The sequence below is a fragment of the Fulmarus glacialis genome, unplaced genomic scaffold (assembly GCF_000690835.1).
Source record: "Fulmarus glacialis isolate BGI_N327 unplaced genomic scaffold, ASM69083v1 scaffold42165, whole genome shotgun sequence".
Lineage (NCBI taxonomy): Eukaryota > Metazoa > Chordata > Aves > Procellariiformes > Procellariidae > Fulmarus > Fulmarus glacialis.
The window spans coordinates 6,570-19,458 of NW_009211862.1; the positions used below are offsets into that span (position 1 = coordinate 6,570).

At 41.6% G+C, this 12,889-nt stretch overlaps 1 protein-coding gene across 1 annotated transcript in view; it reads right to left on the minus strand.

Annotated features, from left to right (window-relative positions):
* Nucleotides 1–1,726: 1,726 nt before the first annotated feature.
* SAP30BP (SAP30 binding protein) overlaps nt 1,727–12,889 on the minus strand; it is a 30,600-nt gene continuing 19,437 nt past the window's right edge. Inside the window, exons 4-10 of the mRNA XM_009577691.1 lie at nt 8,328–8,416; nt 5,733–5,824; nt 5,212–5,272; nt 4,671–4,722; nt 4,226–4,284; nt 2,922–3,006; nt 1,727–2,238 (exon numbers count right to left, since the gene is read on the minus strand). Of these exons, the coding sequence (XP_009575986.1) occupies nt 2,057–2,238; nt 2,922–3,006; nt 4,226–4,284; nt 4,671–4,722; nt 5,212–5,272; nt 5,733–5,824; nt 8,328–8,416 (620 nt within the window). The 3' untranslated portion in view covers nt 1,727–2,056. The remainder of the gene's footprint in view (nt 2,239–2,921; nt 3,007–4,225; nt 4,285–4,670; nt 4,723–5,211; nt 5,273–5,732; nt 5,825–8,327; nt 8,417–12,889) is intronic.

Consider the following 12,889-nt stretch of genomic DNA (forward strand, 5'->3'; position numbering starts at 1 on the left):
CACAGCATGAGGATGGAGCTAAGGCTTGCAAGAATCAAGTCAGAAGCCCAATGCAGAGTAATTTAACAGAAGAGGTGTTTCCATCTTGTTATTTTCATGCCTTTCAATATTTTGTTGTTTTAAAAAAAGAGCAATTCCACCATCTCCCCAGTTTCACATGCTACAGCCTCATCAGTCCCTGGTTTCTCCCCCATGATCATTCCTGGACACACAGACGATTTTTTTAAAGCTAAAATGACTGCCAAGACAAAGTGTTCAACACATTTTAAAATTATTTAAAGGCAGTAAACCAACCTCTTATTTCTTCCTTAAGTCTCCATAAATGCAAAGACTGGATCAGGAGTGACATAAGGTATACAAAAACCTGAAAAACCAACACTGAATTCTAAGGAATTTATTCTTTTGTTGATCTAGCAACCTTCCCTCCTATCACTGCTTATGCACTAGAAAAAACAGGCTCTGGGTAGAAATTTAACTTAAAACAATGGGAAACAGAAAAATTATTGAATCTGAAAAATCATGATCTAAGAATTAAAGACCATTTAAATAATCCAGAGTGACCACTGCAAAGAAGAAAGAAGTCCAGGTTAGCAGCTGTTTCTCTACAGAAATGGAACCATTCAAGTTATTTATCCCACCTACCTCAAAACAATGAACAAACCACTTTATTTGCTGTTGAGCTCCTTTTTAGGAGACTGACCTCTATAGATGAAGGTTTTTATGAAAGACCCAGGTGCTAGTACTAGAAAATAACTTTTGAAGAAGTTTAAGATGCAGGAACAGCTTTGAAAAAAATAGCGTGAAGAACAGCTGAATTACCAACTATTTCAGAACATCCTCTACAACAAAAGTATCTCCAATCAAAATCAGTTTAATGCCTCAATTTATTCCCCCCCTGCCCCCAGAGTTTGAGATCTTAAAAAAATCCATAATGTGACAAAACCTTCATGCCATCCCCACCCTCATGGAATTATTACATACTCACCTAATGGTATCTGTAACCCAAAGCACAACAAATGGATACTGATTCTCCCTCACCAAGATGAGAAATGCAGACACATGAATTACACCAGGTTTTTTTCTAAAGACTTTTCCATTTTTATAATAATTTTTTGCTACACAGGTAAGAAGATTTATACAATAAAATTTTCAACCGAAAATACTTTTTCACAACAGTGGAGCAAGCAGTAACTGCCATGTGTGCATTTCACATTACATCACTATCTAGTACAAAGATGGACAATATCACAATCAAGATCAGACACTCTCCTCTGCTTATCTGCTGTCCAATCTCATTCCATGGCAATGGAAGAGTTATCTTTGCAAATGAGTTCACAAATCAAACCTCTACAGCTTATGGGATCTGCATGGAAATCTCCATCCCTGCAAGACAGTAACAAGACAATTTCAGCAGTTTCCCCAATAGTTCAACTATTTAACACGTGGTCACTAAGATCTACATGGATATGCACACAGGTACAGAATGCCAGTACTATAATAAAGAGTGAGTCTACGTTCATAGATATAGATCACTTTAAGTCTCTGCTGCACATTTGAAGATGGACACTGACCAATTGTCTCTGCTTTAATTCCCTTGGAACTGTGTTAGCATACGTGAGGGAAGTACCTATCACAAGCTGCTAGCAGCCTTTGAGCATGACCTGGAATACACAAGGGTAATACTGATATTCCTTCACTACTCGCCTTCTTTTTTGTCACCCCCCTAAACCACACTTGCAAGTAGGAAAGAAGAACCTAACACAGTAATTTAATAAGCTAACTTTTACAACCTGACTCCAGATACCACCTTCCTCCAGCACAGCACACAGACTGGTTCTTCCCACAGCAAGAAAAGACAGAGGCATTTTCGGCAGAGGTCCATTCCTGTGGGCACACAGCTGGCATGCCTGCTCCTGCCCCCGTTCTTTCAAAAAGGAACTGTGGTCTGTTTCAAAGAATCTTGTCATCTTTTACCAAAGGCGAAAGCTACCCCTCCCTTCTGAGAACAATGGCTTCAACGACAATTAAGTCAAAAAATCCAGGCCCAGCACACCAGTCATTGCTTTGCCTTTTTCACAATGGTGCCAACAGCTGATATGACTGTAGTTTTGGATCCACTTGCGCTGGTTGTCACTGTGACAACGCCTGGCAGTGTTGCAGTAGTGGTGAGGATGGTGGGCTGAGCTATCGTCGTTACAGGGATGGCCGAGTCCCACTTGCTCTTCCTCTTCTGGGCATCTATGAATTTGATTAGATCAAGCAAACGAGGATTAGCATTATGTTAAAGGTCACCAATCCCTTCGTAATACCCTGTCTTGTCAACTGTTAATATACCACTGCTTGACTAGACAACTTTCCCTCACATTAATTTCAGCATACACTGGTAGTAAATGTTGAGGAGGAAAGACAACTTTATACCTCAAGAGTCAAACTAAAACTCTACTCCTGAACTCCAGCCAAATGGGAGTCAGGTTCACTCCCTGCCCCAAAGCATATTTAATTTTAACAGAGCACATGGATCTCAGTTGCTCAGGTACAGGCACAGGACACACTCATCAGCCTCCAGTGTTTTTTTTCCCTTCCTCCCAGTTTAAAAGGCAGGCTGTAGGCAGGACAATGATTTTCAATCTTTCCAAATCTCTTGAGATGTATCAGTCCCAAGAACACTCTACAACCATAGACATCAGCAGGTTTCTTGACCCACTAATAAAATCTCTTCACTATCCCACCTGTCCCTAGTCTTTCATTCCAGAAGGACAGCCATGGGATATAAGGACTAGAGGAAAGCTAGTCCGTCAACCCCTAGAAGAAACATGTTCTTGCATTATATACACAGTCAATAAGGAGCCTTCAGGGTTTCCAGGAAGCACTAATCCCAGCATTACTGCAGCTTAATAGGTACAATCACAACTGTTCTTTACCTCCCACAGTGGTACTGGCTGTTGTGGTTGTTGTAGAGGCGGCGCTTGTTGTTGTACCCTTTTTAGTGCCAGTCACAAATTCAATCTGGGAAGGGACAGACGCATAGGAGAAAGGGGAGAAGATAAAAATGAAGTGTTAATATACATAGTCTTTTTTTAACCCACATTGCCTCTCTATGTTTTTAAAGAACAGCTTTAGTGTCATGGAAGACACTGGCCTCCAAGCTGACTGTCATGCAGGAAGAAAGCTGTAGACCTCAGGCCAAAGCGTACTGAAATCATGATCATTAAGGATTCCTGCAACTCAGCTCCTAAGTCAGATACGATAAAAATGTGTTTGTTAACTGGTATAAGCATAGGAATCTGATACAGCTTAGAAAGGACAGATCCTGGTCATTAAAGAATGTATTTATACAGTTAGAAGTTCCTGTTCTTTTTCCTTTAAGAAACATGCAAGACAAGTCCCCACCTGCACAATTTACTGCGACTGCATCACAGCAGGAAACCTAGCAACAAGAGCTACAACAGCATGCAGTCTCTTATTTTCAAAACTGCAGATATGGGCAAGGATGTAATCAGATACCTGGGTTACTGTGCACAAAACAAAACAAGTAGCAAGACACAGCATGCACTGCAAGAAAAAAATACCTCCACATACCGAACATGGAAGGAGCCTTCTGCAAGGTTAGATGGCAATCTCTAACATTAGACAGTTTTCTATGCCAGCCACTAGCTTAAAGGCAACACCACTGAAGGACAGGAATAAAATCTTCCAAAGCCTGTCTGTGTTCTTTTTGGGGGGTACATAAGAATGTACATTTTTCGACAAGCCCAGTTAAAGTTAAAATAGGCCCAACATTTCCGGAAATTAGATGCAAGGCGGCAGTATCAAGGAGAACAGAAAGCAGATATTGTCTCACAATGAGATATGGTGAGGAAATTAAGCTATTTGCCACCAGGCAAAGTGTCACAGACTAAAAAAAAGCTGTTCTTTATCCATTATCTTGCTGGTATCTGGCTTAATGAATACCGTTTTAAGAGCTCTGGTTTAAAAATACTGACAAAACAGAAGGAAATCCAGTTGAATAAACAACCTAGAGAAATGGATCTATAAGGAAGGGCAAACAACTTGATCTGTGCAGCTTGGAAAAAGACATGCAAGAAGAAAGGACAGAACCAGGGAAAAACAAACTGTATTAGCACAGAGCACAGTTCATAAGAAACAGCAAAGCAACAAAATGAAATTCAGCAGGGAAACAAACAAAAACCCTGCATCTCAGTCTCTTTTGGTTTTGAATAGCTACCTTTGTGCGTTCCTTCTTGGCCTTCTCCAATTTGTCCATTTCTATCTTCTGGGCTTTAGCTGAGAAAGATCAGAAGTTACAAGAAGCATTAGGAACAGTAAAAATCCATAGTTCTCTCTCACTCACACACTTCCCATCATAAACAATCAAATTGTGTATAGAAAATTAAACTGCCATGAAACTAACTACTGCTTTTAAACAAAGCATTACTGCACTAAATTAATGATTTAAGAGATGAAAACATTGAAGAACGAATTTAAATGAAAAGGCTTTCCAGACTGATGAAGCATCAATAACATTCAGGCACATCCAACCAGAATGAAGTAGTTAAAGAGCAGCATGTGATGACTTCTCATTTATAAAGGAAGTGAAGACTCTAGGGCAGTTAATTAACTAAAAAACACAGAGAGCTAAGTTAGGACAAAAGAAGGCTTCCTGGAATTACCTAATGCCTCATAATATGAATCCTCTGACCAGCCATGAGGATCAAACATGTCCTAAAGAAGAAAAAATAAGTCAGATTAGGCCTATTTCCACATATACACAAAACCCAGTTCAAAAATGTTTTATGTATTTCTGTTCACTGATTATATTCATTACTGATTTCTTCTTGTATTCCAGTGACACAAAGATCACATCAGACCTTTTTTTATAGGACCACGTTCTGTTGTGAATGAAGAAACAGCTTTGAAGCCAAAAGGATACTGGGATAAGACATGCATTTTTCTGCTGCTCAACTTCTACCTCTCCCAGGAGTTTCACATATATCTACACACTTCAGCAGTTTTTGTTCAGAATCATTATAGCAAAGTTGGAGGCATTGAGGCTCAGTACCACATAAAAATGTTCACTTCAATGCAGAAGATAACTAAAGTTCCCTTAAAGAACCTCTAAACAAGCTGGCTCAAGAAAGCCTGAGGTAAGAGCTCACACCCCTATATTACCTTTTACCCGCTCCCTTGCCAGTCAAAAGTATTGCACCTCACCTTTGGATAATTCGTACCAAGCTCATCAATTGAACAAAACTGGATCAGCTTTTCATAGATGCTGCAAAGGAAAGACAAGACTTCAGAACAGAGCCAGTGAGCTAGAAGCAAACAGAAGCATTTCAGATTTGTTAGTAGAAAGAGGCTGTCGTCTCTTCACACTGCAAGAGTAAAATCAGAACTTGGGAAGCTACGCTTACTATGATGGATGTGGCATGCCATTAAACACATTATTTTCCACTTCCCCCAAATTAATCTCCCATCTCCCAGAACAGACACATCTTCAAAATACTTCATCCAAAGCCTGTGCATTTAAAATCCAACCAACACACCAACTCCAGTTGTTGCCTCACAGAACAGTTTTACTGTTTCAGTTACAAAAATGAAAAAGACATAATTTGACTGTCAGCAGTAGTGCTTCTTGCTCAGGATCGTGTTTGTGCTACAACTCCAACAAAGAGGAAAATTCTTGGAAATTGCTGTGTGGTGCTTTGGTCACACAGGAGAAGATGGTAGCTCACCTGGGGTTGCGGAACTCCTTCTTCCTCTGAATGATATAGTTCATATCCATGCCCTCTTTTATTTTCCTCTCATATAGCTTTTGAATTTTATCCTAAGGGAGGAAGATTACAGCGTGAGCCAGTATGAAAAGGAAGAGCACACCAGCTGACTATCAAAAGTGTACCTGTGGAAACAAGCCAACTGAACCAGTGATCTGCTTGCATGGAGCAAGGATTCCACCACTCCCCTAAGGCCAGGCAAGCTGATTAGTACAGACACTCCCTCCTTTAAGGTCTGAAAGTATCTTCATGAACTGTCTGGATGGGTAAGGGAACTGATCTTTGCACTTTCTGAAGGCTTCAGTGATTAAAGATTTGCATTTGAGGAAGTAGTGCACACTTCTTCCTCTCAGTCTGTTGATTCCCTTTATAGCAATGACTGTAGAGAAGTAGAAGCCAGCGCCAAGAGGGACATGTGAAATCCACAAAGGTTTTCCCACAACTTACAGTGATCATCACACCCACCTCCAGACTCAGTCGTGCATGTGAAAAACAGCTGCTGGGCTACACTGTGCAGAAGTCAAGGCTCATGGCTATGCCTGGGTAACAGATGAGCAGAGCCAAGTTCTACAGGAGAACTAAAACCAATGTGATCATTAGATACTGTTGGTGGTATCTACTGGCAGCCAAACGCTTTTAGGAACTTGTAAATCCCTGCTTTGGCACAGTTATATGGAACCAGCTTCTCTTTGCAGACCACTCACATAGTTATGAAGTCTACGGATATCTTACTGAAGCCACAAGCCCCTGCAAAAGACAATTTAACTGACTGAGGTTGGAAATGTCAAGCAGTCTACTCTCCAAAAAGACTCAAAGATTTAAAAATAAACATTATTTTTTTCTTCCTCAGCAAGGTAGTGAAAGACCTTAAAAGTATTTTTACTCTGGTGATGCTGAAGGGATAGCAAAAGCAGAAACTTTCAGATGGAACCCATACTTAAGTGGTACTACCAGGAGAATATTCTCAGTAATTTCCTTCATCTTTTCTTTTTGAGACAAATTTCTCATGTACAAGAGGCATATAAAATAAGAACAGAGCTAGGCCTTCAGTCTTTCAGGATGGGAGAGTTGAGTCAATTTTCCTTTGTTGCTTCTGGATAAGTCACTTCATGTCTCCCTCCGTACGGACAGTCAACACGAATACAGAACTGATCATTGTCTAAGGGTTTGCTGATGCCTGAATAAAAGAGGATTGTTAAGAGCTGATATGAAACTCCTATTTCATCAACTTTAAAAAAAAGCTTTGTAGGATAAATTTTCAGCAGGTCCTCATAAAATTAGCAAGAAGAAATTACACAATCTCCACATCCAGCGCACACATCGTGAGGTTTGAAGGAACAACTGCAAAAAGATGAATTTGGGCAGTAGAAATGATCAAACAGGTGTTCCCTTTTGTCCCCTCCCCGCGGAGGTTGCACTATAGTTCAAAGTCCACAGATGGGGAACTACTCCGTCAACTTTATAATATGAAATACTCCCTTTGGCAGAGTTCAAGATACAGCTTATTAGAGGAAGAATCTGACAAAAGGAAAGAGCAAATCAACAGTGAAAAGCCTAGAACATTTTGCATCTCTAAAGAACAATCCCATCTCCTTTCTCAAAGTGCTCTAAGATGTGGTTTGACCCGCTAACAGAGGACAAGTTCTCCTTTGATTTAGCATAGTAAACTGCTGTCGAAGGGGAAGAAAATCTGCTTTATTCTGTCTACTCTCTCAAGCTCTGTGCATTCCTCAGATCTAACACACTCATTGATGTCAGAATAGTAAAATCCTCCTACAGCACAAGAGGAGGAATGGGTGTGCCCAGGTACACTGTGCGGAGAAGAAAGCGTGATCTGGATGGTGAGTCATTCTGAATCACCATTGCACATTAGTAGCTTACTTTATAGAGCATTCCAGAAGTGATTCTTTACTTTTATTTCTACTGGGCAGATAACTGCAGTTAAAACTCAAATGGGTGGTAGGGAACAGCAGCCCCTGCTCTCCTCCATCAGGAGGAGGAAAACAGAGCAGAAGGTTATTGCAAAGTTAGTTACTGCAATTATTTGGGTGTGCACCAGAGAAAACATGCATTTGTTTTCTTTTGCTGCCTCTAAGTTACTAGCCTTCCCTCTAAATGTTTATCATCTAGAGATATGTAGGTGGAAAAGGAATCCAGTCAATGCTGCCTCAACTATTCCAGTTAGGGGATTCTCAGGCCCGTATAGAAAAACAATGATTTGTTCTTTCCTACAGAGCTGAATTTGCTGAGGTAAGAGATAGCAGCCTTCACAGTAAACATTGCTTCTGTGTCACTGGTGGGATCAAGAGCCATTTTAAAGCGTAAGTGACGCACAGAGACTGGAAAACAGCTTTAAGATACTTTGAGATCCCTAAACTAAAATTGCTGTAAAGTCTAAAGCATTAACACAGTGCATTCATAAACTCAGTATGGTAAAAACCCAGCTTTAATGCTGGATTTTTGACTTGTGCAAAAATACTGAGCAGAGTTCCCAAATATCCCCCCTTCCTACTGAATTGCAAGCCTTTTACAAAAATAAAGTGGACTTATACCAACCTGCAAGTGGTTAGAACATCTGCCAGGAGGCTCAGGAGGGATTTTGATCTCATCTGGAGACATGTTCCGCACTCTCTCTGAAAAAGAAGCTGTAGAGCACAAACCGGGCATGAGTTCCGGCAATACTGAAGGGAATTTAAGCTATGCAAGTCATTAAACTTGTTTTATGTCCTTGCTAGTTCTACTCTATCATTGAGATCTGATGGGTAAAGGTAACAGGCGAAATGCTGTCAACAGGTACTCGCAGTGTTTTCCAAGTGCTGAGCAAGAAGCAACTAACCTAAAGGTTAGATCATTAGAAGAGGGATGCGATGCTTGCTTTATTGCTATCTACCTTGTACTGCGGCTCTGTGTCACACCCATGCTTAAAGCTTTATTTTCAAGGGTCTCTTCACCCCAGAATGGAAATGTGAAAAGTTAAGCTACTTCCCATTCCAGCTGCAATTGTTGATAAGATAGAATCATAGAATCATTAAGGTTGGAAAAGACCTCTAAGATCATCGAGTCCAACCATCAGCCCAACACCACCATGCCCACTAAACCATGTTCCTAAGCGCTACATCTATATGTCTTTTAAATACTTCCAGGGATTCAAAGGATACTTCAGGGATACTTCAAAGGCAAAGGATCTTCAGAGAAACAAAGGTTGGCTTGTAGAATGTATCTCTAAATCCCTGCACTGTGCACCACATACCGAGCCCTCCACGACTCCTGGTCTTCCATATGCACTTTAAAGTCCTGCTCTGAACAGCTCAGATAACCTGGAGTCTCTGACAAAACTTGTGCCAGGACACTCTCAGAGAGAGAATCAGACTGTGTATGTGGAGGATCATGCAATCAATCTAAAGCAGCCCAGCTCATTGCCATTTTTGAGGAGGTAATCACTTTGGATCCTATTTATTTCAATGCCTACCTACAAGAATCAAAGTGGTTCAAGAAGGCAACAACTCTCCACAAGGTTGTCAGGAGTTAACCACAAGAAATTACATGTCATCCTTAAGTTAACCTTTCCTTAACAGGCACTTCTATCTTTGCTTACAGAGTCAGACTATTGCTAGAAAGAACAACTTGTTCCACAGGACTGAGAACAGACCAGTACAGATTGCCAGATTTCTATAGCTGTTTGCATTAGGATATACTATTAGAGTACCTGATTGCCATGTAAAGATTAGTTTACAGAGTTATCAGTAAAAGAAACTGCCATGTTTCCCCCTATTGCTTGCTACTTTCCCACTATTATGGGAAACCCAGGCAGTTTTCTAGCCAAGTCTTGGAGCAGAGATTTGTGCCACATTTAAGCAGCTGGGATTTTCAACCATAATTTGTACAGGGAACACATCCCAGAGTCGTAGTCTGTAATGGATAAAGAGACCTGATAACAGCACAGAAGTCATATCAACCAAGCCATTCACGTTTGCAGCTCCTCAATTATACATTCCTCAGTAAAAAGCTGCCTGAACTGCAATTCCAGCATGCTTAAGTTCATCTCCTTTGACTAAAGCGCAGAAGGGCCCGAAGGACAGACACCAGCGTTTGAACACAACATGCTCTCCTGCCTTCCAGGCACAGTGTCGGATAGCTGAGGTTACAAATAATCAACACTACACGTGTTCAGTGCTACTACAGTTTCTATTTCTTTTGTAAAATATAAAGCACTAAGGACAATATCCTTTGGAGATGCAAAGTTAACAGGCGACCATTTGATCAAGATGTTGCTGAGGGTTAAATTCTTCAACAGTTGCTAGTAATGAACAAAAAGTGTCCTTCGGCATTTACTAAGAGGGTGCCTCTATGGAGGAAGGAAAGCTTGCCAGAGCCCCTACAGAAAGGCAGGCAAACTGGAGCTCCCTGACAACAAGGCGGATGTTCGTTATAAGTTACAGCTGCTGGTGGGATAGGGAAATCTCTAGTTTAATTAGAGTTTCAGGAACCCAGAGAGACAGTAGCAAATAGACAGAAGTGTGCATAATAGACGGCACACTAGGCTTTCCAGAAAAGGTGAAAGCTGATTAATGGCTTAAGAGATTCACAGCATCAGCAGAAACATTGAAAAAGAAAAAAGGCCACCAAATCCAGACTTCATAAGGCAAAGAAAGGAGCTTAAAAAAAAAAAACCCAACCCCAATCAAGCCTAGCTCCAGACTAGACATCCTTATCTTTGCAGATGACCAGAAGAGCCACAGAGAAATAAAACATTTATGGGAAGGGGAACTGTGGGTTTATATAAACTCAGGAACTCTGGGCAAGAACTCTGTCTAGCCAGCAAAGAAGTCACAAAATCATAAGAGTATGCTCAGCAATCAATTCAAAGCTCCCTTGAAACAGAAGTAACATCAGAGGCAGAATAAGAGCTCCCAATGAGACGATGTATTTTGATGCATGACTTTTCAGGTTTTGGTGCTCATTTGCTCTTTTGTTTGAGCCATGTGAAAACAATTATTTATCAACATTATACTGATGGGGGAAGGCATCTCTTAATGGCTTACAAGGAACTGTCTACTGCAATCCCACCGTAGCTGTACGTAGCTGACGACTGAGTCAGCAGTGAAGCTACGTGCGCCTTGCAAACTGAGCAAAAACATTCATCATTACTCAGTTATTTCAGCACATTGCAGCCAGACTGAGATGCCACATCATTAGGAAGAAAAGGATGAGTTTAACCCCTTCAGGCTTATTTAGAGCAAGGAAGTGCAAATTATCCATGCCCTCGAGCAGTCCTCAAACTTCCTGCCCAAGCAGAGAGCAGAACGGCCAATTCCATGGCCTCTGCCCACCAGCTCTTTCACGATTATCATTCAAAATAATCCTAGAATTTGCATATATGGCCACAGGCTCCTGTATAAAAGATTTTGTGTTTTCCAAGTCCCAAGCACAGCTTTCCGCTGTCTATACAGTGGTAAATGCAGATGGACAGCTAACAACAAGGTGTGTCCTCACAGGATACATCCAACTGCTTTGCACATCCTGTTATTTCTGCCAAGATCAAAGTTTTACTTTTACACAAGTCATAGGTAGTGACACTGGCCACAGTCTCTAATTGGGCCTGAGATTTGCTGGCTCACAGCCTAGAGGATCTCCATGTGGAGACCTCAGGAAGTTGGCTGTTGGCACAATTAATCACTATGGGCACACCCAGATTCTGGCTCATGGTAAGTAAATATCTTCCCCTAATCAGATTCACAGTCCAGATAAGAACTAAGTCCATAAAGCAGATCCCATGACTCTGATGGGGGTTCAAGAAAGTAGGAGCCAATGCACTGCCAGGCCTGCAACTCAAAGCATCCTGCTGCTGAAGGACACTGCCACGGGTGCTTAGTCCGTGTGTTCTCCTTCCACAAGCTGACCTAAAAGTTAAAAATTTCATCAGCACAAGCAATAGGTGCTTGTAGCTTTTTGTGCAGCCAGCACATGCACTGTGGCAAGGCAGAGATGTTCAACTGCTCCCAGGCTCTGCATAGTAGGCCAAAGCACAGCCAACTATTAGGGTGTACCTCGCGAAGATTCAGCATCTCAGTAGTCAGTGGAGGATATTTGCTTGCCAGATCTTGGTGAGGCAGATAATTAAATGGACTCTGCTTCAGTTTGAGATAGATGGCTTATCTGATCAGTATATCCAACAGTACAAAGACATATGGCATAGCAGGAGAGAAAGTACCACAGCACAAACTGTGCACTCCGTTCCTTCCAGAAGGAAACGACTGCTCACAGTCCAAAGGCTATGCTGGAGGCATGGATGGGGGGCACACAGGAGCTTTGTTTTCTACAGATGGGTAGGCACTTTTTCCTAGTGCAGAGAAAACCAAAAGAATACAGAGCACAGGAATAGAGAGCTGGCTGTACCCAGACAGTCTGGGGTGTGGATCATCTGAGGTCTGGTAAAGCATCTTGCCTCAGCGCTCTCAGTGAATAACACTGCTCCCTAGGTAGGATTAATAACTTCTGTCCCTTTCAAGGTTCACTTGTATGCTGCGTCCTAAGCAGCCACAAGTGATTACAGGCAGTATCAGATGCCAGTTTGTCTATAAAGGTCACACTATGCAAAAAAACAAGGAAAGACCTGGAAAGGGTAATCAGAAGGGCATGGCTTTCCCCTGGAGACATGCAAACCGGTGGTGCCTAGCCCCTAAAACTGCATTCTTTGGCACTCTAAGCAAGTCTGCTTGGCATAAACCAGGGTGTGTGGGTTTCTGATTTCCTGGCACCAGAACAGCCAAATCAGAGGGAAGAACTGGAGGCAACAACATGCCAGTGAGTCACCCATCCATGGAAGGACACTAGTTCCCTTTCTGCTCTGTGGGCTGAGAAATGCAGAAAGAGACCCGCAACTCAGCCATATTTTCTGCTCTTATGAACACTGACTTTGTGCTCAGATATCCTAAGGGCTGGAGAAAATATTTCTTACAGTCCAAAAGGCAAACCACCATGCTGCAAAGAACTTCAGGGCAAAAAAAAAGCATCCTAAAAGATTATTTTGCAAGGCAGCAGGAAACAGCAAATGCAATGTCCTGCCAGCACCATGTACTCTTCAGAGTGGTACAAAAAACCCAAAAGGACAACACTGA